The 23,411-nt window shown below is 45.5% G+C and overlaps 1 protein-coding gene and 1 long non-coding RNA gene across 7 annotated transcripts in view; one reads left to right on the top strand and one right to left on the bottom strand.

Annotated features, from left to right (window-relative positions):
- The window catches only part of LOC128876792 (calcium/calmodulin-dependent protein kinase type II alpha chain), a 97,863-nt gene that overhangs the window by 15,015 nt on the left and 59,437 nt on the right, over positions 1-23,411 (top strand). For all 6 annotated transcript variants that reach the window (XM_054123471.1, XM_054123474.1, XM_054123472.1 and 3 more), the window contains exon 2: positions 16,873-16,967. In XM_054123471.1, coding sequence (XP_053979446.1) covers positions 16,873-16,967 — 95 coding nt within the window. The remainder of the gene's footprint in view (positions 1-16,872; positions 16,968-23,411) is intronic.
- Positions 2,219-3,262, bottom strand: LOC128876813 (uncharacterized). Its single transcript, XR_008457121.1, has 3 exons — positions 3,121-3,262; positions 2,804-2,962; positions 2,219-2,737 (listed from the first exon to the last, which is right to left on the bottom strand). It is a non-coding gene; the product is annotated as an uncharacterized LOC128876813 (long non-coding RNA).

Below are 23,411 nucleotides of genomic sequence, written 5' to 3'. Positions count from 1 at the left end.
GTTGACTACCATAATTTAACCCTGTGTTCGCATATATCGCGAGTTGGGAATTGCAACTCGAACCAAACTGTATTCTAATAACTCCACTCGCGCACTCCTCCAATTCCAGCGAATTTCACAATTTTCTCCCATTTGAAAGACACTCAACACAGTGATCGATGGCAAATGTTCCCAACAATGCGATCGCGTGGCATACGTATTCGCGAGACTCCGTGTATTTCGGCGAGCATTGTTTCGTTATAGTCGTGGTTAACTTCGCGCGAAATTTCGTTACCCGGAAATAATTAAAGGCAGCACGGTTTAGATTAAACGGGGGAGGATTAGGGGAGGTTTTATTGTTTCGCGTAAAAACGTCTTCGAGGGATCGCCGTTCGTGTTACCGTTGCAGACTGAAACAATATTCTCAGCGAAATGGGAACAGATTACAGCGTGCACCAAGTGAATGAAAACAGCGGTGAAAGCGCGCTTTAACTTTTCATTGATGATTGCAAAGTTATATTTGCGAGCTTTATTATGGTATCTCTTGGGTCGAGAAGTGCTCGTTTCTGTGGAACAGGTTTTTAGAGGAAAGGTTAGAAATCAAATTTAATTTGATTGTTTATATAGGATAAGGTAGGGTAGGTTTATTAGAGTAGTATGCAAGGTATCTGTCTCTAACGAGACAGCCTCGCGTAAAATTGAGCCACCTCGAATCTAACAAGAGATGCTGGGTTTTGGTCTTTCCCTGTTGTTGCTATTCGTGGACGCAAATGCGACGGGGTGCCAGTGACATTTCATTAAATGTTGGCTTTGATCCTCGAGGGAAATGTACGACGGTAGTTCAGCCAGGGTAGAGCGACATGAAAATTTTATTCGAACCTTTGCGGAACGCTTGACCCCTTTGAGAGAGCGGATCGCTTTATTCGTGTTCGCGTTCCTTCGTTTTTGAGGCGTCTAATTCTCGTTCGTCGGAAATGTCGCGTACCGTTGCTCGGAGAATCGTTATGTTTTTCAAAGGAATTATCGCGTTTCGTTGCGACGAGCCATTCTGGAAGTTTGTCGACTCCAGTTACGAGCTCCGCGTTAACGTTGTGCGTACCTGTACTCGTAACCGTTCCAGATACTTAACGCGTTCCAATTGCGTAGAGTTATTCCGAAACATTTCTGTTTTCAAGGGAAAATATTCACTGTTGATATGAATTTACAGAGCTAAAATTGTTTGGATTTTTTACGTGTGTGATTCTTAGAGAGTTTAAGTGGAAACACCTCTCTCGTTACTCGATTAGGTGACCTGTTTCCCAGAAAAAACCTGTCCTGATGACCATGGGGTTGGAGGTCGTCTCCATTGATTAAGGGAACGTAGGCGAAGCGTGAGTTTCGGGGTCCAGCATTTCATCTGATGCGACGTCAGCCTCGAAAGGCATTGTCACCGCGAGTGCAGCTGATATTCTTGGAAACTGGGACGAGAAACTTTATTCCTATTCGCTAACTGCCGGTACCTGGTTCCGTCTGATGCCTGCATTCATCGACGTGTTGTGCACGTCGATTGCCAGACTGAGTTCCTCCCGTTTCGTCTGGCGTTGTAGAAAGAAAGCAATACGTTGATAAGTCGGCCTAATTTTCCACCATTCGCCCAACTTAATTGTCCACGTCCTCGTGCCACACTCGTACCCACTCCTGGTGAGCAAAGTCGTCTAATAGCTTTCGTTAATTCGACGCTAGGTGTTCTCAAAGTTGACGAGAGTAAGGTTCAAAGTAGAGGCAAAATTTGGGATAAAAATTAGTAGATGCCTCTTCCTTCTTTCCCTATCTACTTACAAAAATCGCCACATTTTCCACAATCGCGTCAGCGATTAACTAGCGCGTCGTCGTTAGGTTACGAGGTGGGTGCATGCTACGCGGAGGCGATAATGAACAAATGGGACAAAAGTGCAAGTAAAGTTCCACCCGCGTTCGTTGTAATTCCGCCAAGGGATAGAAAAGTTGCGAGACGAATGATTATCTTATAGCGATTTCGATAGCGTTGCCCGTGACTGGCGCCCGTAGTTCAACTATGAAAGTCGTTAGACTTCGGAGTTTACACGGAACAAGTGGCTAAGTGTGCGCTACTTCGTTAAAATAACTTTGTCGCGCGATCATTATAGCGGAGTGGAAAAAGACGCGTTCCCTTTAATCATTCATCTCGATTGTCATTGACGGGGGCGCAATTATGGCGCCACTTAGCTTCTGCTATCGTAACGCTGTCAAGCTTTATACCGTGACAGGAAATATTCCGCGTAAAAGTGGCAGTTTACAAATGTATTTTTTATTTGATCGATAAAAGAATATTTTGACAAAAGTGGAATATTAAAATGATAAAAGACCAATGTGGGACAACCCACAGGAGGTCGAAGGTTCGCGCGAAATGTTGTTCGACTCGCGATTCCTATCGCGTCCTGGCAGCCTGGACGAGGCTTTGGAATCGCGAAGCCAATTGAGGGGGGTGGTGGGGGACCGTCGAAACAACGCGATCGATCGTTGTCGGATCTAACACGTATTACGATCAGCCAGACACCTCCAATAGCTGGACGGGGAACTCGATAACCGTGTCGAAGCTATTGATTCGACTGACGGTCGGTTTCTGTCATCCTCTGTAGCCTTCTGACGTAGCTCCTGTCTTGTTGAAACTGTATCCCGTTGAAAGCTCCCACTGGAACCGTTCCTGGCTTCCGTTGGCCAGTGAACAATTTGCAACTTCCTATTCGCCCTTTTCCCGACCCTGGTCAGGAGGATTAACCTTTACCACTCGATTCAAAGTTGTTTGGAATAGTGGTAAAACATATACCTCTAGTTTACTATTACTATCAATTTTTAACTTCTTCTTTCTTGTAATTTATAGGTGAATTTTTAATCGGAGTTCATTAGTTTTATCAGAGGTTGAACTCTTGTGTCTTCGTTTATGCATGTGCATATATATCAGCTCTTGTCGATTGAATAACAGTTTCTATTGGAAAATTCCAGATACATTACTTTACATTCATGATTTATTAATCGGGTCAGGGTTCATTATTTTATATAACATGTACAGGTCTGTTGGCAAGTTACACGATATATTATATGATGCATAAAAGAAAGTCAAAATTTCTGAGTATGAAGACCTACCTTCGACGATCTCAATTTTCGAGTATTCATCTTTCCAATTCAATATCGAATCCAGACGATTTCACTCACTTTGCAATAGTTGATTTTCGATCATAAACACGAGTTGCGTGGTCACTTTGGGAGAAGCGCCACGTACATGACTTATTCCGTCGTGTGCCAAGGAGCCTGCATTAACTGTGTCACGCGTTAAGTAGCCGTTCCTCGTTGTCAAGGTTCGCATTTTGTGTGCACGACGATGCTCGACCTCGTCTCCCAGCGTCCCGTAACTAGCTCACCGTTACACGTGACTAATTAACGGCAGGTATTAAGTTACGTTCGTTGGATGGCTCGCAGACGGAGACGGAGGCGCGAAAAACGCCTCGCGGAAGAGTCCGAAGAAAGGAAACGGGAGGACTGAAGAGAACTCTTCCGCCTTTCATCTTTTCTCTTTGTAATCTCCCCTTGGCCCTAACCTTAGACTCTCTTCTCAAGAATTTCGCTCGTAGGATCAGTTTACATTTTCGAAGACGAATTCGTTCAGACTTGAGTTGGATGGTTTGTTATTTATGGAAGAAAATCATTATTTTAAATTGGTACACGATAGAAGACAAGAGGAATCGGAAATTGGGGATAGTATGTGTAATTGAAGTAATTGATTATTTTGTTTAATTGGTTCTAAACATTTATTCAGCAAGTTAAATGGGAAGGAAGAGAGATGAAAGCTTATTCCAGGGTCGAAAGGTTTAAAATATATTGATTTCGTAAAGTGAAATATACAGAAACTTTATAGAATTTTTATTAGAATATATTCGAATATTTGAATTAGCTCCTGAACTCAAAATCGACTTTATAGATGCCTATTCGCGACGAAAATCCTCCAGGACTCATTGTATTCCTTCCTGTTTCTCCTATAATAATAATGCAAAGGCAAGAGCAGTCTTGAATTAAAGAGGCCTTTCCCCGACGTTGTTGCGCGCTGGAGGATGGAGCGTGTTCCAGTTCGATCGATATAACTCAATTATTTACTAATAACCTAATTACACGGCACAAGAGGCCACCGATCCGAGAGCCGCGGAACACTTTATTCCGGGGCTTTCCGTGAGATTAGACCTGCAATCTTGTCTTGATTAAAATCGATATTCAAGAACGTCGACGTTTTATTGTTCCGGTCCATTTTTGGAACAGCACTGTGACAGCACAGACTCGAAGAAAATTGATTTCGAAAGTCGTTGGGTCACGCGTGCCACCGAATCCAACGTGTCTGATCATCACCCACCATTTCAACTTAGCCCTTCAAACCCGATTTCCTCCCAAACGAGCCCCAGTACGAAAAAACTTCATACCACATTTTCAACTCACTTATTCATCTAGAACAACTTTCTCCTCTACAAATTTCTCGCATCTCTCCGTACAGAGGACCTACAGCCTGTCCCAGTTACCGTAACGCGTTTAGGGGCAGCGTTACCCACTCGCCTCCTATTATTGGGAGATCCCAGCGTTATATCGGAGTGGCCTGGCCTCCGAGACCCGGCGAATCGATGAAAAGGAACCAAACCGAGTTGCTTATACCTGCTCTCGCACGCGATCGCCTCGTAAAGTGTATTTTTACCACGGGCTTGGCGGTTATTTTCTTGTTTGCACCCTGAACCCCCGCGGAGCACGTTGGCGTAGCAAACGTTGAACTTGGAATCGATAGAATCGTCGAAAAGTCTCGACAACTTTGTGCTAGACGGCGAATAAATCGTCGCCATTCGTCAGGATCGCTCTGTGGCCCGCGGCTGACGATATCGATCGTTGCTTATCGACAGCCATCGATCAACGCGGTTTGCACGCTTTTTTCCGTTCGACAGACAGTTTCGAATTAATACGCCCGATCAAAGCGAGCATCGAGTGCTGGCATGCATCGTTTGCAGCCTCGATTCTCTCCCTTATCGAGATCAGGGGCTAGAGACAGCGATATCCTACTCGAATATTTTATTGGTGTCCGAATGCTAGAAATGGAGTCCGAATATTTCCGTGCTCTCCATTTTTATTTTGTGTATTCCTCGTGCTGGTTGTAACAGGAATAGAATCAAATAATCAGGCTATCAAATTTTTACAAAATTTGAATTTGTCTGCTGAAATAGGGAAAGAAATTAAAGACAATCTTAGTTATTAGGTACTTAATCCTGACGCCCTAGGTGTCAGGATGAAAGGGTGTCCCAATATTGGACGTTACGCTTGCATCGTTTCCTCTGTAACCTGGTTACCTCTCATTATTGGAGAGAATTTGCATTATTCCATCGGTACAGAGAATCCACGCGCGTGGGGCAGGTTTCGGTTACTCCCTGATTCCATGCATTTTAAAACCCTCCATTCGAAGGGAGATTGGAAATGTCCGAAAGGGAACCTCTTATCGACCTGGAGATTGAACTTTGATCACTCGCGACGCCCTCGGGCGAGACACGTTCTGACGTTTAATTAAGGAACGTCGACGGTGGATACTCATCTCTCTCCGCTGATTTCTCATCGATACAGATTACACGGGAAAGTTGACAGAAGTTGTACAGTTTTGATTTATTACGTTAACGCGCTAAGCCCAGATTTGAATTTCGGAAAGGTCTAATTCCTTGGAACAGGTTGTGACGTTTAATTAAGGGACGTCGACAGTCGATATTCATTTCTGTCCAGGTAACTTTTGTATCGTGCCATCTTGTACTTTCAGTTCCGTATTTTTGTTTGAAAAGGTTGATACTATATCGATCCGCAGGCTGAACTTTGATTCCTCGCAGGGTTTCTGAGCGAAACATACTATGACATTTAATTAACGGATGTCGATAGTCAGCAGTCATTTCTGTTCAATACCCCGTTATAATTCCGGGTAGTTCTGTTTCGAGTTTACAAGGAACAGACGTTGAGAGGACGAACTGAAAGGCAATTAAAAAGGACGATTGGTATTAAAGAACGGGAAAATGACGTTTGGGAATTATTTTAATATTCGAACTCAACTATTTTATATGAAAAATTTCGTCCGTATACCTTACATTTTCAGAGCAAAAATATTATAAATGTATAAATATGAAATACCAGAATGGTTTGAAGGGGTGCTTCCAGTCTTAAAATCGTTTCTGATACCATCACCGAACAATCAGATTACACGTGTAATTAACAACGTGTGCACGTGCATTTCTGCAAAACTTGAGACTTTTCGTAGCGCATAAACTTCCCTCGTAAGGCGAACTTATTTACCTTGGGCTGTGTAATCAGTATTCATGATTTATGGCAGCCACACGTAAACGCGAAGTTCGTCCACGAGCGTTTCGTCGGCAGCCTATTTTCGTGCGCGCAAAACAGGGCCACAGGAAGGGGACGTTTGTTCTCAGACCTGTCCAAGATTACGCGAATCGATACTAAACGTCTGTCTCCTAGCACTGGGACACCCCTAACTGTCTCCGAGACGTTCCCCACCTCTAACTTAGTTCGCGCGTTTCCATTCGTTTCCATCGCATGTCGTTCGCCTGGCAATCAGTCGCGCGAACCACCCTTGGGCTTAGGTCAGCTTAGATGTACCGACTAATTACTTCTCGAAGAAAGTCACCCCTTTCCACGACCTGTAGCCACCAATTCTACAAAGTATTTCATGGTTCGTGGCTGTAGAAACTTTAGAAATGTATCAGTTTCGTTTTAAATGAAAACTTGTACCCTCTGAACTTTATACTTTTGACGATAGACCAGAATCCATTTTTATATTCCCTTATTAAATTAGAAAATTCCTTAGAATTCAACAAGGATCTAGGGGTGTTTGCTATTTTCTGGGGTTGTCCAGGACCTCCAGCCCTACATGGAAAAAGGAACATAATTGAACCAGAGTTTGGAGGCTTTTCCCCGTTAGAATTTTTCCAAGATTGCTGATCTAGTGGACGTCGATGTCCAGCTGGCAGGATCAGGGCTGTGCCACGATCGTCCCGCACCCCTCGACCAGCGAGGAACGCGGAGAGCCTGCCGTGGAACGAAGTATCGACCAGCCAAAGCCACCCCCGCCCCGACCGAAGCGGCCAACCCTCGCCGCCAACACTCTCCCACCTCCACGCTCGCCTTTCCCGTATTCTCTGTCTCCATCGCGATTCCCTGAGCACCACCTCGCTCTGCTCCCTCATAGACGATAGAACCGCGACCAGGAAGTAGCGAACCACCCTCTTGGCCGAGGGGGTGCTCCGGCAGACCTGGGCAAAATATTATTTTAAATGGTAAATAGTTCTCAACTTCAAATCGAGCGTATAATCAGGGGAGTAATATTAAACAGGACTCTGAAATGGAAGCTTGCAGCTTGAAGCATTTTCTTGACACGGTACGGGCTTAGAAATGACGTCGTCGTCCACTAGGTCATTAATCTGGAAAAGATTCTAACGAGAAAAAGGCTACAAATTGTGGTGCAATTATTTCCCCTTTTCCGGGCGGTGTGAGTGTCAGAAAAACAGAGCCAAGCGACAGAATTCATACATTTAGAGTTAGTTTTCGTCATCTTTTCTCAAGCAAACCGTTTCTGCACCCCTCGAAAAGCCCCAAAAGAACACCCTTTAATTTCCTTCCTTCTCCAACTGACTGCGCGCAAAACAAGCCCCTGTCGACTCGAGTAATCGGTTTAGGATTTATTTCAGGACTCCGGGGGGTGGATGTGGGTCGACGACATCACGGACGGAATCGTTAATGTATCGTTGGGGGCAGAGGGGGTGGGGCCTTGTCTCGGCCCCGTCAAAGCCCGCGGTAGCGACGATTCATTCTTCCCTTTCGCTTCTTTCTTTTTTTTTTCCGCCACGGCAGCTCTCCTTTTTGCATCGCGGCCGCGGATGAATGCGAAAACGTCGGCAGAACTATTGCAGCCGGTCTCGGCTCGCCGCTCCATTGTTCCTTGCATACTGCCTCGGTAGACAGTTGACACGGAATAGCGCGACACAGCGATACACACGCGTGCGTCGAGAAAAAAGGCGAAAGAAAGCTTTCAAGCGACTACGAACGCAAAAAAAAAAGAAAATAAAACGGAGGCCGTTTGGGGTGGGGGTACGTGGGGGATGACGGAGGCAGCTTTGTTCGGCCGCCAGGGCTGAAAATGCCTTGGGGTCAGCGTGAAAGAGGATTTATGACAGCTACACCCCCACCTGACCGTGGTACCTAAGGAGAGGGGTGGACGTGGAACGTGGTTTATTGAGAAATTGGAACGTGGAGTTCTGTTTGGCGAGGAACTGGACTAATCCTAGGGAGCCAGGTTGTTCATTCGATTCTTCCGCGGTGTAGAGACAGAAGAAGGTCGAAGAACGTTTAGTTGGGGTAGTTTAGTAGCGGTAGTAGTTGGGGCTCAATTCAAGTTCGAGGGGGCTGATATTTTGGGTCGAGGTTATTTTGCGTGAATTTTGTATTATTAGAAACCACGATTAAATGAAAATTTGGTAAAGAGCAATTTAATCGTCGTCCAGGATCTGATAGCCAGACTCATCAGTTAGGCTTATCCCAGCCGATCCTGGCCTGGACGTGGCGCTATTAATCGTTTGACCAGGCCCCGATTACTCGATAGTTTATTAGTACATAATTAGTTTGACCAGACTGCGCAAACAATTAATAGCGTCACGTCTAATGCAGGATCTGCCGGTAATCCTTACCGATGGCTCCAATTAGCGGATCCTTGATGAATAGCGGCAGTGTTTGCGCTCATAATGCTATTTGTTATCGTCAAATCACGAACTGATTATTGACACATACAAATTCAAACGAGATAAGTCTACTTGAAAAATGAATCAAAACTAGTCTAGTGCTAGGACAGTATTGGAGTTTAATAAAAATAAAAATCATAAATAAGCTTCAGAGTTGTTACATAAATACGTTACTTTCTTTACGAACTTCCCTTCTATTTCGTTAAGAACGTGCTCCTTCAAATAGATTGGAAAGGAATGTTCCAACCCCATCTCGTGGAAAACTCCGGAGCTTTTCGTTCCTACCCAATAATTAATTTCGTCTCAGTGCAAGCCCATTTTCCCCCGTGACGCATTCGAATGCAATTAGAGGCCGTGTACGAGCGAGCCTAGGAGGAAATAGCAGCAACGGTTGGCAGGAAAGCCGGGGGATTCACCGAATTCTTCGCCTAAACGAACGAGATCGTGATACGGTAACGGCTTGTTGGGGAACACGGGAACGTCCCTAGGGAAATCATCCTGCGAGCAATCCGAGGCCGTCGGTTAGCCGCAATCCTCCTTCCTAACCTTATGAAAGTGGACGATTCCTTCGCTTCGCAGGAAGAAGTTGGCGATAGTTAGCTCCGTAGTTAGTGTGTCGATTACTTTTCCAAATTGTTCCAGACACGACATACCATTAGGCGCCCTCTAATTTGAATACAGTGCTAGTTACTCCGTAGTAACTAGCTATAATTGTTCTACGTGAGAAAGCACTCGTACTAAACATTTGAATGGACAGTTGCTATTGTACCTATGTTGCAGGGTAGTACGCGGTTGGTCGTTTCCATCGAGGAATTCCTGTAAAAATATAGAATCCCGATATCGCGGTGGTAGGAACACTTATCGTATCGCATAACCTGACGGCATGTACGCATGCACGCCAGGGGTTCACGATTGGTAGTTGGAGGGAAGTAGGGCGACCAGGTAGCTATCCAAAGTGCAGGAACACGTTTTACGATGTATCACGTGACACTGATCCGACGCTATAACCCCGCGGGTTAGGATTCTGCAGGACGTGCGCGCGCAGCATGTCTACTCTAATTGTAAGGCAGCTAGTCATGTTTCGCGATGGATTTGGCCTAATCAGATATAGAAATATCCGAATTGTTTCGTTTGAAGTCGAAATGAATTCATACGATTAATGAACGAAATTGGTAATAACGTTGATAAGAAACTTACCGCAATATTCATGTGCCAATAAGTATTCGTATCCTCTACGTCTGTTGAAAAAAATGTGTCTCAATTAAATGACAGGTTTGATGTTTAAAAATAAATTTTTCGTTATACGTACAAATATTTGTAAAGTTCATCTTTATACGTACGCGATGTATCGATGTGACGTGTCGTTATATAATTTTCGTTACTTTATGAAAGATGAGAATAAAGTAATAGCTTGGCGCTGAAACACTTTTTCTTCCAAAAATCTCTCCGTAGCGAACGTGCCAAGTCGCCAAGGGGATTCTCCCTTCATCCAAGAAAATTGTGAAACCACTACACGCTTACCAAATGACACGAAGAAGATGCGAAAAAAAAAACTTTGATAGAGAACTCTGGCCAAGTTTGTAAATATACAGCGACCCCCGCGAGCGAAGACTCATCGCGTTCATTACGGATTCAGGATCTGTCGGCGCTTGGAGAGATCTGCTGAAGACGCGGATTCCGTCGGGTTGTTAAAAGTTTCCCAGGGCCACCTGTGGAGAATTTGTAAAATTCGTAGTTACTGCTCTGGGGTCTCGAAGAAGGGGTCGAGTAAATTAAGGTTTAGCAGCTGAGAGTCACTTTCTTCGATAACTTCTCTTTTAATTAATCAATTGGGCGTTTTAATAGGAAAGAAACTATTGGAAAGAGAATAATTAAGGGATGATCTCCAAGTATCTATAGTAAAAATCTTTTTTTAAACCTCCAAGTGTGAAGCCTAGAAACAAATCGAGATTCACTTCGTAAATGAACAGATCCCAAGAAAACGTCTCGAGTCCCTCGGTACGTTCGATCGTGTCGAATTCGAGGACCTCCAGGGGCGTTCATAAAACAGAAATATACCATATAGGCGGCTCCTCTCGGTCGCGAGTTGGCAGGGGAATCGATCAGCGATAAAACGGGTTGCAACGGGACACGTTTATAGCCAACGGTGCCGCGTACCTGCGACGTTGATCGTAGGACGGTGCACGTTAACGAGCACCAAAGTCAGCCATGTATTTAAAGGTATCGACGTGTCGTCGCAACGTCGCCTGCAAAGGCGCAACGTCGTCGTGGCGGGCAGGAGAGACTCGCGAGGCTTTGAAGGCTCATCGTCGGTCTTGCACGCCCTAGTTGCACGTCGTCGATTCAAGGCCAATGCTGTGTCGCTCGACCACCGTTTCTGCGTCGCTGGCTTCCTCCTCTTGGCACCCTTCGTACCTACGAACCTTACACTTGCCCGTATCCGACGTCTCGCTGGATTTTCTGAATCGACTCGCGGGCCACGCGAGCCCCCAACTAGAAGTGCACTCTTTTAACGAGCTCAGAATCGCAGATCTTCAGGAGCTTTTCAAGAATTTCTCTCTCCCCCGTTGAATCGTACGAGTACTCGGTTAGGAGTTGGGCTACAAGTTTGAATAGACGGGGGATTAACGCGTGCTCGAGGAGCGTGGGACAAGGAGCGGAAATGTATTGCGTCGTTTTCGCGTCGAGTGAATATTTATGGCTAGAGATGGAATTTTTTCTGGCAAAATGCTGAGAGAACTGATCGAACCTGTACGACCACCAGGGAATTTTAGGATGTAAATATTGGGTTTTGGGAAATGTGACGCTAAACGTTTGGGGGAACTTGTGTTCGAGGCCTGTAGGTCCATGCTATTGGGTTATTGATATCAGGACATCGGGTTCTCTGGAGTCCTCGTACGGATGGAATAGAAATACTACAAGATGGCGAGTTTGAGAGACCACTAATCAAAATGGCGCACAAAAGAAAAATTCCACTTGTAAATACTTCCAAATACTCATTCAAGAAGAAAATAACACAAGACTTTCGTACTTCTTCCACAAGAATGTACACCAATTAGATCTGAAGAGCATGAAATTCTACACTCCATGTACATTCTTCCCTGTTCCACCTTCTCCGCATGAGAATGCCACTCGACATCCGCCACAAGACATCCACCACCTCTCTCACGATTACGTCCAAGAAAGCCTCTCCTTCGCAATTACGGTTGTCTGATGACATTCTTCCAATTTTCTCCGGCATTTTTCGCCTCTCCCTGTCGGGCCAGCGTCCGTCGAAGAACGTAAACAAGTCCACGGCGGCGTGAAGAAAACGAAAATGCAGTCGGTCCAGAGGAAAAATAGGTTGAGAGCGCGTATGCACTTTGCCCGCTCCAGCGTGGATGGCTTTGAGCTGTCCAGCGCGAGTGAATAACGATGACGTTAGCCGCTAGAATGGCGCAGCGATTAAAAAGTCCCCGGTTCTTCTCCGCCCATTCTTCCTTCGTTTTCTCCTTATTCATTACCATTCCTCGGGGCGCGCGTCTCAACCCAGGGGTCGGCGATAAAACTTTATACGTTGGTGTGCGTGACGACGGAGATATTCATTAAGGGACTGTTCTGATATAACTGGTTCGAAAAAAATAATTTTAAAACGAATTTTTAGAATGTTTAAATATCATGACAAAGTGTTGTTTCAATATTCCTTAGCATTTCGCCTCGAAAAATTCTAGAAAATCGGCTACTTTTCCAGTCGTTCGAGCCAGAACGCCCCTGTTGAGTTTAAGGGGGTGGTAGTCGAGGAATCGAACGTACAGTATTGCGATAAAGCGCGGCCGACGGGATCCTCGATGCCTGGCGCGAGAGGATTCTATCTTTGGATCGAGGAAATTTCGCTCCTCCACCTTCCCGTTGTGCCACCGGCGCATTTCAATTTTCTCGGAATCCGCGCGCCGGCGTCTAGCGTCCTGGCCGTTCCCGTTCCATCCAATCTGATTCCAACGGGACCATAATAGAATATTTCGTGAAATCTTTGGCGAGGCCCGCCTCCCAGCTAACCTAGACCTAATCTGGATTTAACTCGAACGCTCCTTGCGCGAGTCGAGGCTCGAACTGTTTCGCCCCTTGGCGTGGAATCGATAGTACTCAAGGGGTTGATGCTACCTCGGAAGTGAACGGGATAGATGGTGTTCGAGGGTATGGCAGTCAAGTTTGCTGGGGTTTGAGACCGTGTCGGTGACACTTTTGGGTTAATCAACCTGACAGGGATTGAACTCTAAATTAAACGACATCTAACCAGGATATACGTGTATATGTATTTACATTTAGTGGCAGGTGCATGTATGTAGCAAGTAGGTATGTTACATACAGGTAGTTTAGGTGTATGGATAGACCTAATTTACGTTTGACTCGAGTTCTCCTTGTACGAGCAGCTCTTCTAATCCGGAGAGTTATTAGATATTAATAACTCCTTCAATTTGATATTAGACTGTCGATGTAACATGCATATTATTCTTGATGTTTTATATGTTTTTGCACTTGTACATATTGCATTTGCCATAAATGTATAAACACTCGCAGTTTGGATATAATTATCCTTCCACGATAAACGAAGCTTGGAGAGTTCCACGAGTCGAATGGATTGAGAAACACTGATCGTAGGGTATCAGGCTTCCCTTCCCAGGTCGAGTTAGGCTCCGAACAATCGGATATCCCCGCATTGGCACGCGATTTCGTTAATTGCGCGCGTTTTCCACCACTGGTGTGGATGATACGCCTCACAGCGGTTGGTTTTAGTAGACCCAACAGTGACGATTCCACGCCAAATGCGACTCGGGTCGAGCGTTCGCCAAACGCGATTAATCGCGGACGCAAAGCGCCTGGGCAAGTGCATTCGACGCTCCGAGGGGATCGAAATTGGCGCTGTTTGTTAGATCCCCGTCCCTAGAAATGTTTACTACAGTCTATAGAAAAGTTATTCACTTTTGGAGAAAGATAAGGGGGTCCACGAACAGATCCATGAAATATACAAAAATTCTTACAGCAGAGGCTCAAATTCTCCTCGAACAATCAAAGAACCACCCTCCCTTGCATCAGAAATCTCACTTTTAGTCTTTGCAACGAGTTGTCTTGACGGTCGGACGAGTGAGCTTGGAAAGTCAACATGGAAGCAGAGAACGGTGTCGATGATGGCGTTGGAGTGTTCGAGGTTCGAGCATCGAGCATCGAGGAGGCAACAGTGCTGGAGGAGCACGTGATCGGAGATTCCGGTGGATCGCATAGGTCGCCGTGCAATCTCCGGTAATGATTGGTCTCCATGGAGACCGGGGCAAGCCGCCTCGCCCTTTTTCATCGCGTGGCCAGCGCAGGAGCGCCGCGTCGCTGCAACGACGCCGACGCCCGCAGGATGAAACATTAAAGTTGCGTTTGCGCCGATGCGCTCTGCCTTGAACTACTTAAGGAAGGATACGCGGTGAACCTCCGCGGCACGCTCGTACCCTGGCTTGACCTTTTGTCCTAACGTGTTCTTGACTCCATCTTTTTTTCCTGGGGTATGATGGATGGTGTTCGCGGACTCTGGACAAGTGCTGTTCTCAGGAATACATGATGGAGACGAGAATTCGTAGGCATTTGTATTCGAGCTTTCTTGGGGGGGGGGGGCCGCGATGCGGGGGTATTAGAGGGGTGAGTTTTGTTGGGTTCGATTGGGTGAAGATTTGTAATGTGGAGGGAATGGGTCTGACAGGTGGAGGTAATAATTCGTTGCTTCGATATCAAGAAGCAACTGTCACGTCTATTCTCCCACCTCTGAATATCCTTAAACTAGTGACCCTAACTGACCTCAAGAGTACCTACGTAATCGTGCCAGATGTTGTAATAGATGCCTTGCATCTATAATTCATCAAATCTGGCACTTTGTTTCGCACAACTTGTGTACCACTTGATATCCTGAAGCCCTCCAACTTATCAGCGATACACTATGCATGAGAGCCCTGATGAAACCAGATACTACTGGACCAACGGAACACTCTCTCAAGGGAATACAGGACTTACATTCTTTATGGCCCCTGAATAGTAGATGTGGTCAGCCACAATGGTGTTACGGGAACTGTTGGGACGAGGTCAAGGTAGTTGACAGTCAAATGGGAGGTCATTTCAGGGACTGAATTCGATGCTTCATCTACCGCCAAGGACGGTAGACGTTCTAGACATACTGTTCCTCGGTCCTGATGGTCAACCTATGATGAAAAGCCTCGAATGCAAAAGGTTAACATATCATTTCTGTATACCTTGTATGTATTAATAGTCGATCTATGAAGTTGTACCCAAAATGTACAAGTCCTATGATGCCCGACTAAGGCTATACCACTCTCTTCCAAGATTGAATAGTTTACACCAACAGGCTAGAAACGCAATTTACACCCTCTGGCGTGAAATTTCTCACGCCAAGCTCGGGTTCTTAACGAGGCCCTTATTGTTTTCAGCGGAGTCGTAGTTGGAATCAACGTCCAATAAATTTCGCCAATTACCCGAACGCGGGGAGAGGTCGACGACAATTCGCCGCCATAAAGTTCGCAGGGAACAGGTTCACGATTTCCCAGCTGGGGAACGTTAGCGCGATTACGATTTTTCCACGGGAATGGACCATAATATCACTCTTTTCCCGTCCTGTTGAAAGCCAATTACAATCGAGCTTTTACCTCGCATCCTTGCTCGAAGCTCGTCCTCTTCTCCTGTCGAAAAGATTCAATTTGAGAGGCATCGACGTTCGTCAGACTTACGCGGATTCCGTAAGACGCCGTGGCACCTTTCGATGTTAAAAGGTTCCCTATTTCTGGTTTACATTGTCCTGGCGTGGACGAGTGATCCTTCGTGTCTCGATCAAGAGAAACAATCAACGGGAAGCGAATAAATAACGATTCTGGGAGCAGCTGCAAGCCACGTACCTCGAATTTCTGCTTTCTTTCGATTGCTAATTGCATCGAGGGGGATTTGGGTCATCCTACGCCCACAGCGGTTTCTTTCCACGCTTATACGACAAAGCGCACCCACGAACAAAAAAGCTCGAGTTTCGAAGTCCATCCGCGTGGTACCACGTCCTTTCATAGTTATCACTGTCCTGGAGGAATTGTTTCTTCGCTGAGGCAAGACTTGGACTTGGTTCGAATGGAATTTGAAATAAAAAAATTTTGTAAGTATTCAAGGAATAGGGTAACTTTGCGTCGGAATAAACTTTTATTCAAGTGAATCGACTAATTAGAGATTTATTCGTTACAAGTTAATAAAGTTGAAACATACTATACGTCGAAGGACGTCGCGATCGGGGGAGCTGCCAAGATGAATGTAACCCGGTCGACAATAGAGCAACTTGCTCGACTACTTAGCCTTCGAAAGCTTCGGTGGACATTGTCTCCCGCATAATCCATAGCTGAGAAAGACTTAGCGAGCAACAATGTATCCTATAGCGCTTAAGGGTGCTTAACCTTTCGATCTTCCGTTCTTGAAGGTCCCCTGGAATTCAGCTACTCTTGTTGCCACCATGTGGCTTACCTATAGTCTGCTGTTTACCTTCTAACTGTTGCGCATCTAGGAAAGTGATTCAATCGTTTCACTTTTACAATTAGTAGAACGAAAGATCTTGGAATTGGTATTAGATTGCAACTGAAATTTCCCGAGATAATTAAATACGAATAGTGGTGGGGGGGATGGCTAGAAAATTCCTCCGAATTTTGCCAACTATTCGAGCGTTCTAAACCTAACGAATAATTCGCACCCTGTTTCAACAAAGCTACGTAGAAAAATTCACTCGACATTTTCACGAAGCGCATTAGCCAGCGTAAAAAGTCTCGTTTCAATCCGCATGCAAAAATCTCAAAGGTGGTCCATTTTTCGACTCGTTGCGCGAGACTACTCTCTTAAAGGACTAAATGCATATGTATATATGGCGCGAAGTTTGCAGAGAGCTAGAGTCGCGAAGCTGCAGCCGGCTTAATTAACAGATTGGCCAGGGCGCTTTTCGTCGGCGAATATTCGTTGAATGTTTCATCGTCCACGTTCCTGGCGTTCTAATATTTGATGCGCATTAACGGGACCTCGTTCTCGACTGTTTCAGGGGCGCCTTCTCCGTGGTACGACGATGCGTCCAGAAGAGCACCGGCCACGAGTTCGCGGCGAAAATCATAAATACCAAAAAGCTCACGGCCAGAGGTAAGCAGGAATATTTTTTAACATTTTTCATCCGAGTAATTGCAGTATCAATTTTTAAATTAAATTAAGAATTTTTTAGTGATTGTTCGAGTGCGAATAAATCAGTGTTTTTCTCCCTTCACTTCTCTTCTATAATATAAAATACTATCTCTCTATATAATATTTCCATTTCGAAGTGAATTTGATAGTACAATTAATCTAATATAAATAATAAATTCTTTAAGTAGATTGAGAATATGCTTGAATAGACTGCTATTGTCTCTACAGTCTGTACTTGTATCCACTTAATAATAAGGCGTAAACTGCAGGCCATCTCTGAACTTTTAGCCTGGCAGCGTCTGACGTGGGACATTACCATGTAAAATATTTACCAGCATTAGATAAACGACTTTATGCAAACTTCGATGGGATTGCATCGCAATGAAGGAGGGGCTTTGAAAGCACCATGCAAGAATCCGCAAGGCTGAGCCCTAGCATCGCTTTCATCGACTGTTCCTTTTGAATATTTCATTAATGCGCGACACAAACGAGGCGTGTAACGCCTCCGACAAGTGCATGCTGTAATTCCGTTTCGATAATCCTGGAGGAAAAAAACGAATCGGTCGGAGAGTTAATCGAATATCCACTGTAATTGTCAAGCACATTGCAGCTCGATTTTCCTATTTTTCGATCGACTCCCTCGACTAAGCGCTATCTTCTTGGCCTTCAGAAGCGTCTCTCAGAGCCCTAAAGCGTGCACGATCCTCCGAGGCTCGGGTGCATTTCTATAATTGCCCCTACCGGCTGCTCGTAAATTTTGAAAACAGTAAACGTCTAAATTCCCGACGACCACCGTATCTACGCGTCGCACGGCAAATTAAGCCTGGGTATAGTTAGTCCCGGAAGGCTCAGGTGCGGCGTCACGGTTCCTTTTGCCAGCGCACCGCTAATTATTTCGGTCCGGGAGGCATTGTTCGGGCACTTCTCGCGATTAGACGCGGAATCGCGGAAAGAGCAGGAGAGACGGACTCTGTACACGAGGACTTAGCGTCTAAAAACAACGAGCGACGCCGTTGTCAACCTGCCAACATTCCATCGCGACCAACAGTTGGCAGTGCCGTGCTGATCGCTGGTCCAGGAGAACGCTACCACCCCCTCTCTATTCCCCTTCGAATCAGTGAAATTCGAGACGAAAAATAATCGGGCGAACTCTCGAAACCGCGGTGCCGCAGAACTCGAAGCCAAACGAGCAGCAGCAATCGAATCAATCGCGATATCGAGGCTGGCAAATGTTACCCGCTAAAGGGGATCGCATGGCCATCGATCCTAGCTAACGAGAGGGTTTTCTTGGTGTTGAATGTTTGCTGGCAGGAGTCACTTTGTGTCAAAAGTATGATTTTTTAGTTGAATATTAATAGTACAATGAATTGAATATCGCCACTGTCGCCCAGAAAACCATCGAAAATAATCTCCTCAATTTTTGTTCAAGACAAAATTCTAGTCCCCTTTGCTTCCAATTCACTTTCCATCTTTTCTGTTCCCAGTGATCGTCCACGATGACGTTTTACGGACGATGAACGGCAATTTTCAGTATTCAATCGGAGAATTTCCGGTTTCCGTTTCCGCCGTCACTTCTCAGCCCCTCCATCGATGAATTAATATCGAACGGATCGTCGTCCGAGCTGTATCATAAATTTCATCGTAGCTATCAATCGATTCGTTGGCAACGGTCCTAATACGCGTTCGCCTGACTCATTCGCGTCTCGCAGATGTTTCACCGAACTCTAAATATACGGGAAGGTGTCTGATTCAGGGGGAATATTAAGATACAGCCTCGCTGCCACGCCAGTTGACGATGGTACCTCCAGAGGAGATCGCGCGAAGCCTTAGCCGATTTTAATTTTTAATTTAAAGAGATTTGATTTGGCACCATTTTCTAATTGTTGTGAAGATAAAATATAGCGTAGATTAGCGTGTAAAAAATGAGAAAAGCAAGACGAGGAAAATCCTCGTGTTACGTGGGTGAAATTGTTAATTCGGACACGTGCGACTCGTCAACAGAAACATGTCGCATGGCGCGTGATCAAATTTGTAATTTTCACCACGTGACATTTCCTTGTCCCATTATGAAAAATAACGAAAGCAATTTATGCATCCTCGTACTTCTAATTTTAATTTTCATATTTATACGTTACACGAAACTCACGAGTCAAAAAGTGAATAATTCATTCGAGACTATCTAAATTGTTTTCTTTTGTATTTATAACATACAAAGTCTGATATCATTTCAACTGTTATTTTAGAAATTGTTAATCTAGAATGTAATTGAAATGTTTTTAACGTTCTCCAACCCCACGACTGCACCTGGCGATGTTCTCATCGTCGACCCGACTCTCGACAAAAACACCACCGTTCGACTCCGAATCTGTTTACCTTGATACTGTTTCGCGTTGGGTTCGATAGTTCGACCGTAATCGAGCTTCAGAATTCGAGCGCCGCGAGGAATTTTCGTGGGTCGCGCGCAGAATGCGGGGGGAAGAATCCGCGAGCGGAGGTAAAGACCAAACAGGAGCAAAAAGCCATAGTCGAGAGCTACTGGGTATCGTGCGTTTGCGTAATAGGAGAGTTCGTGGAGGCAGATACGTATTGGCAAACAGAGAATTGCACAGAATTGCAAAGAAAAACAAAATTATTTAACAGAGAGCAAACAGTCAAATAAAAATAATCGTATTCGTCACTCTCATATAATTCATTGACTCGTATTCAACACTTCGATATGTATATTGAATTACATTCGTTACTCCATTACCATAAATTGCATTCGAGCGAGGCCCTTCAGACGACCGTGCCATAAGCCCAGGTTTTGAAAAGTCCTCGACAGAGAGCGAAGCTTTGCGATTAAACGAAAAGGGAGACGTTGAAACGAGACGGTCGGCTGCGTAGGGTCCTGGAACTCGAGCTCAGCGAAATTCTTTCCAAGAAGATGATCGGGGTCGGCGAAGCGACCAACTCTTTCATCAATCAATACTTGGGGATGAAAATTCGCATTATTTGAAACCCTCGGAAGCTTCGCTGTGAGATTAGTTCTTCCGCTTCGACGGTGAAAGAAATATTTTGCAACGTAATTCTTTGGTAGCTGAAAGATTGATGGGGAAAAAAGACTTAAACGTGACTTTGGGAATTTCTAAAGATTTGTATCTGTCTACTCAGGCTCCAATTAATACCGAAAATTAATATCTGATGACCAAGAGTCATTTTTCGAGTGCAAAGGGTTAAACCAGCTGACACAGCACTCGAATAAATGAAATATTAGGCTATATTCCGTCGCTCTCTAGCTGTTTCTGGCGACAGAACGTATCAGGGTTTAAATTCGTCCAGGGAGACGGTTAAAAATTCAGCAACGTTGGTGGGGGTCGTTTCTCCATCGTAAGGGAATTAATTCGCGGCATCGAAGCGGGCTGGGCGTGCACCGTGAAACCGCTTCTATCTTTGGCTTCAGTTCCAGTTTCTCTGCAGAGGCGAAAGGTAACGAGGGTGGAAATAAAAAAAGGTTGCAGCAGGCAGGGAAGATGAGCCCTCTCCGTTCCTCTCGAGCGGCCCCTCTGTCGGTCCCTCTCGCGTAGCCGCGCGAAGAGGGATGGCACGATTGCACCCTCTTCCACTGGCGCACGACCTTGCTCCAGTAACCTCTTGACCTACAGCCACGGCCGTCGTTCGACTGTGCGCTTGCTGAAACGAATAAAGCACGAGACGCGTTCCGTTCACCTTGAATACGCGGAAGAGTCGCGGATCCTGGACTGTTTCGTATCCTTCACTTGTCACTTCCTGTCGTTTCAGGTGTTTCCAAACTCAGGAGGAAAAGGAAGACATGCATCGAGTCGTAGTTTCCATTGTTATTATTAGCTGTGGCCTGTTAAGGAAGGAACAGCGATATACTTTATGGATTTACTCGAGGAATAGCGAGTCCAAAGTTTTATTTCGACCCAGTGTTTCGCTTCAGGTAGATGAAGGTTCCCTTATCGAGCCAATCGTCGATGCTATGATTTTCGAGGTGCAAGTTTCACCAGGATCTCAGATGGTCAGTCTGGATCGGTTTGGAAGCAACGGGGCATCGGTCTTCGTAGCTCCCAGCTCGTCGAATAATTAATCGAGCACTTTGTTCGAAGTTTCGTCGGGGTTGGTCATTTGAAATTCCGATTCGCGGTAACGGGAATTCAAAGAGGGCTGGAAACGTTCTCACGTTCCTTCCTTCGATCGATTCTCTTTCCCTCTGTTTATCGACGGGCCATTGCGGTCAAACTGTTTCACAATCGTTAAATATACACTGCTAATTACATATATATCCTATTTTGATGGAGTAGGGAGTATATTATGATTTTATACCGTAATATTACATGGTAATATTACAGATTTTACCATTTTTAATAGAAGTAGAATTAAAAGACACTTACACGAGTCTCAGTCTGTTGGATCAAGGGAATCCCTGCGTGAAAGTTTAATCGCCAAGTTCGCGGTTTTAGCCAGCTGTTTCCCGTGATAAAAACAAAGGCCTTCAACCGGTAGCCAAGATAGCATCGAAACGCAAAATGTACGTCTACGATATTCTTATCACGCCCGAGAGATCAAGGGCTGCGCATCGAGCAGCTCTTTGCGTCCCACCCTCTGTTCCACCTGCCTTGGTAACCGTGTTCGAGCATCCAGGCGCTGAGAGGGAGAGTTTCTGCTGACTTTCGTGACATTCGTGCTCCATCGAACGCAAAGCAACGGCCTTGCAACGCAAAAGGAGCGATCTTCCAGCGAGCTCAAAGCGGCCGCGAGCGCGTCCGTCAAAGTTTCAATGGATTACGCGCAAACGAGGAAGATCTCTTCTTATTTTTATCCCCTCTGGATCGAGAGCTATGGGGGGAGAAAATACGAAGGACGTGAGGCGTCGCGACTTCCAGGTTTCCATTCGTCAACCGTACCTCCATAAGTCTGTGAGTCAGGAGGAAATGAAAAATCCTTGTCGTGAAACTTGGAGAACAGGGCAAATGTTTCAAATCTTGACGAGAAACTCTATCTTTGAGATGAAGTTTAATTAAATTCCATTGGGAAATGTTTGTATAAATATGTCGAAGACTTCTCATCGACTTCAACTAGTAGAAATTCATCTCTCCCATGAGCCTCGACAGAGGCTTTCATCCTTTCTTCCAGAACCCTTTTTCCGAAGGTTCCATTTCCGTTTTAGGATGTTGAGAATGGTCCCCTTACGGTGTTCAGCTTTAAACTTGTTTCGCCATCTCTCCAACTCGACTCCTTGATCCTATGGAATTTACGACGAAAAGTTGTCCGCCTTGGAAAAAGCCCAGGTTCTTATCTCGAGCCAGAGACACATTGCTGGTAATCTAGGGGCGCGAGGGCGCACCTGTCCGTGAATAATTGGCGCGTAGTAAGCGCAGAGTTAACGCCGAAGACTTCAATGAGTTTAGGGGTGTTAGCGTCAGCTAGTTCGAAAACTTCTGGCAACGAATTGCCTTCGAAAGTATACGTTACTTTTCCCCGTGCGGGGAAAATCTTTTTTCGCTGACTATGTGGCCTTGTGTACACCTACCTTTCCTGGGACTCGCGCGCAGCTCGGTCGTCCGTGGCACGGTGCACCGGGTAACGAATTTAGCGCAAACAAGAGTGGCTCGTTAACCGTTCACCGTGTTCGCCAAATCCTGTGCACCGGCTGGAAAACACGAAATGACGCGAACGCTTTCCACCCAACTGCTGGAAGACGCTAGACGAGATGACGTGTTTGGAGAATCAGTGACAGATCAGCACTTAGATATTGTAAAAAAATCAGATTCCTGTCGAAATGAAAAATACTATTTTATTTCTAGACAGTGGAATACATTTAAACTCTGAACATTACGATACGTTTAACCTGAAAAAATATGGACATCTGGTTTTTCCGCGAGTCGTGAATTGCGGTCCAGGGTGACCCGTTCGAGCACCAGGACAGCGAGCAATTTTACGGTTCGCTCGTAGAAATAACGATGAACGGCTGCCAGAAACTACCTAGAAAAATATTATTCGTAGTCTCGCTGGTTAATCCGCGAATTTGCGTAGCGAGGAGTTTTTTCCCTCTTTTTCCGTTCCTCGCGACGAGGAACGCCCAATTGGAATTGCTGGTAATTTTCTTTTTTTTTTTACCCCCGTTGAAGTGGTCCGTCCTCCAATTTGCTTCTCCTCGTGCGCCTCCAGTGTTCTTCGCGGACCCTTGTCGCGCGCCGTAGGTGCTCGTTAATTCTGGTTGTTTAATGTGGCGCCCGTGTAGGATGAAGACCGCCGAGGCTGGCTGCGCGCAGATTTAATTATAGGCGACGGGGACGCGCGAGTAAATCAGGAGAGATGTCCTGATTTCGCGTACGAAACCGAGAAAACGCGTTTTACGGAAGAACGGGTCCCTTGGTCCTGGGGTGCTTGCAAACACTCCCCGAG

Source organism: Hylaeus volcanicus, chromosome 5 (genome assembly GCF_026283585.1).
Source record: "Hylaeus volcanicus isolate JK05 chromosome 5, UHH_iyHylVolc1.0_haploid, whole genome shotgun sequence".
Taxonomy (NCBI): domain Eukaryota; kingdom Metazoa; phylum Arthropoda; class Insecta; order Hymenoptera; family Colletidae; genus Hylaeus; species Hylaeus volcanicus.
The sequence above is the reverse complement of the archived record's forward strand: the minus strand, read 5'-3'. Positions and strand labels throughout refer to the sequence as shown.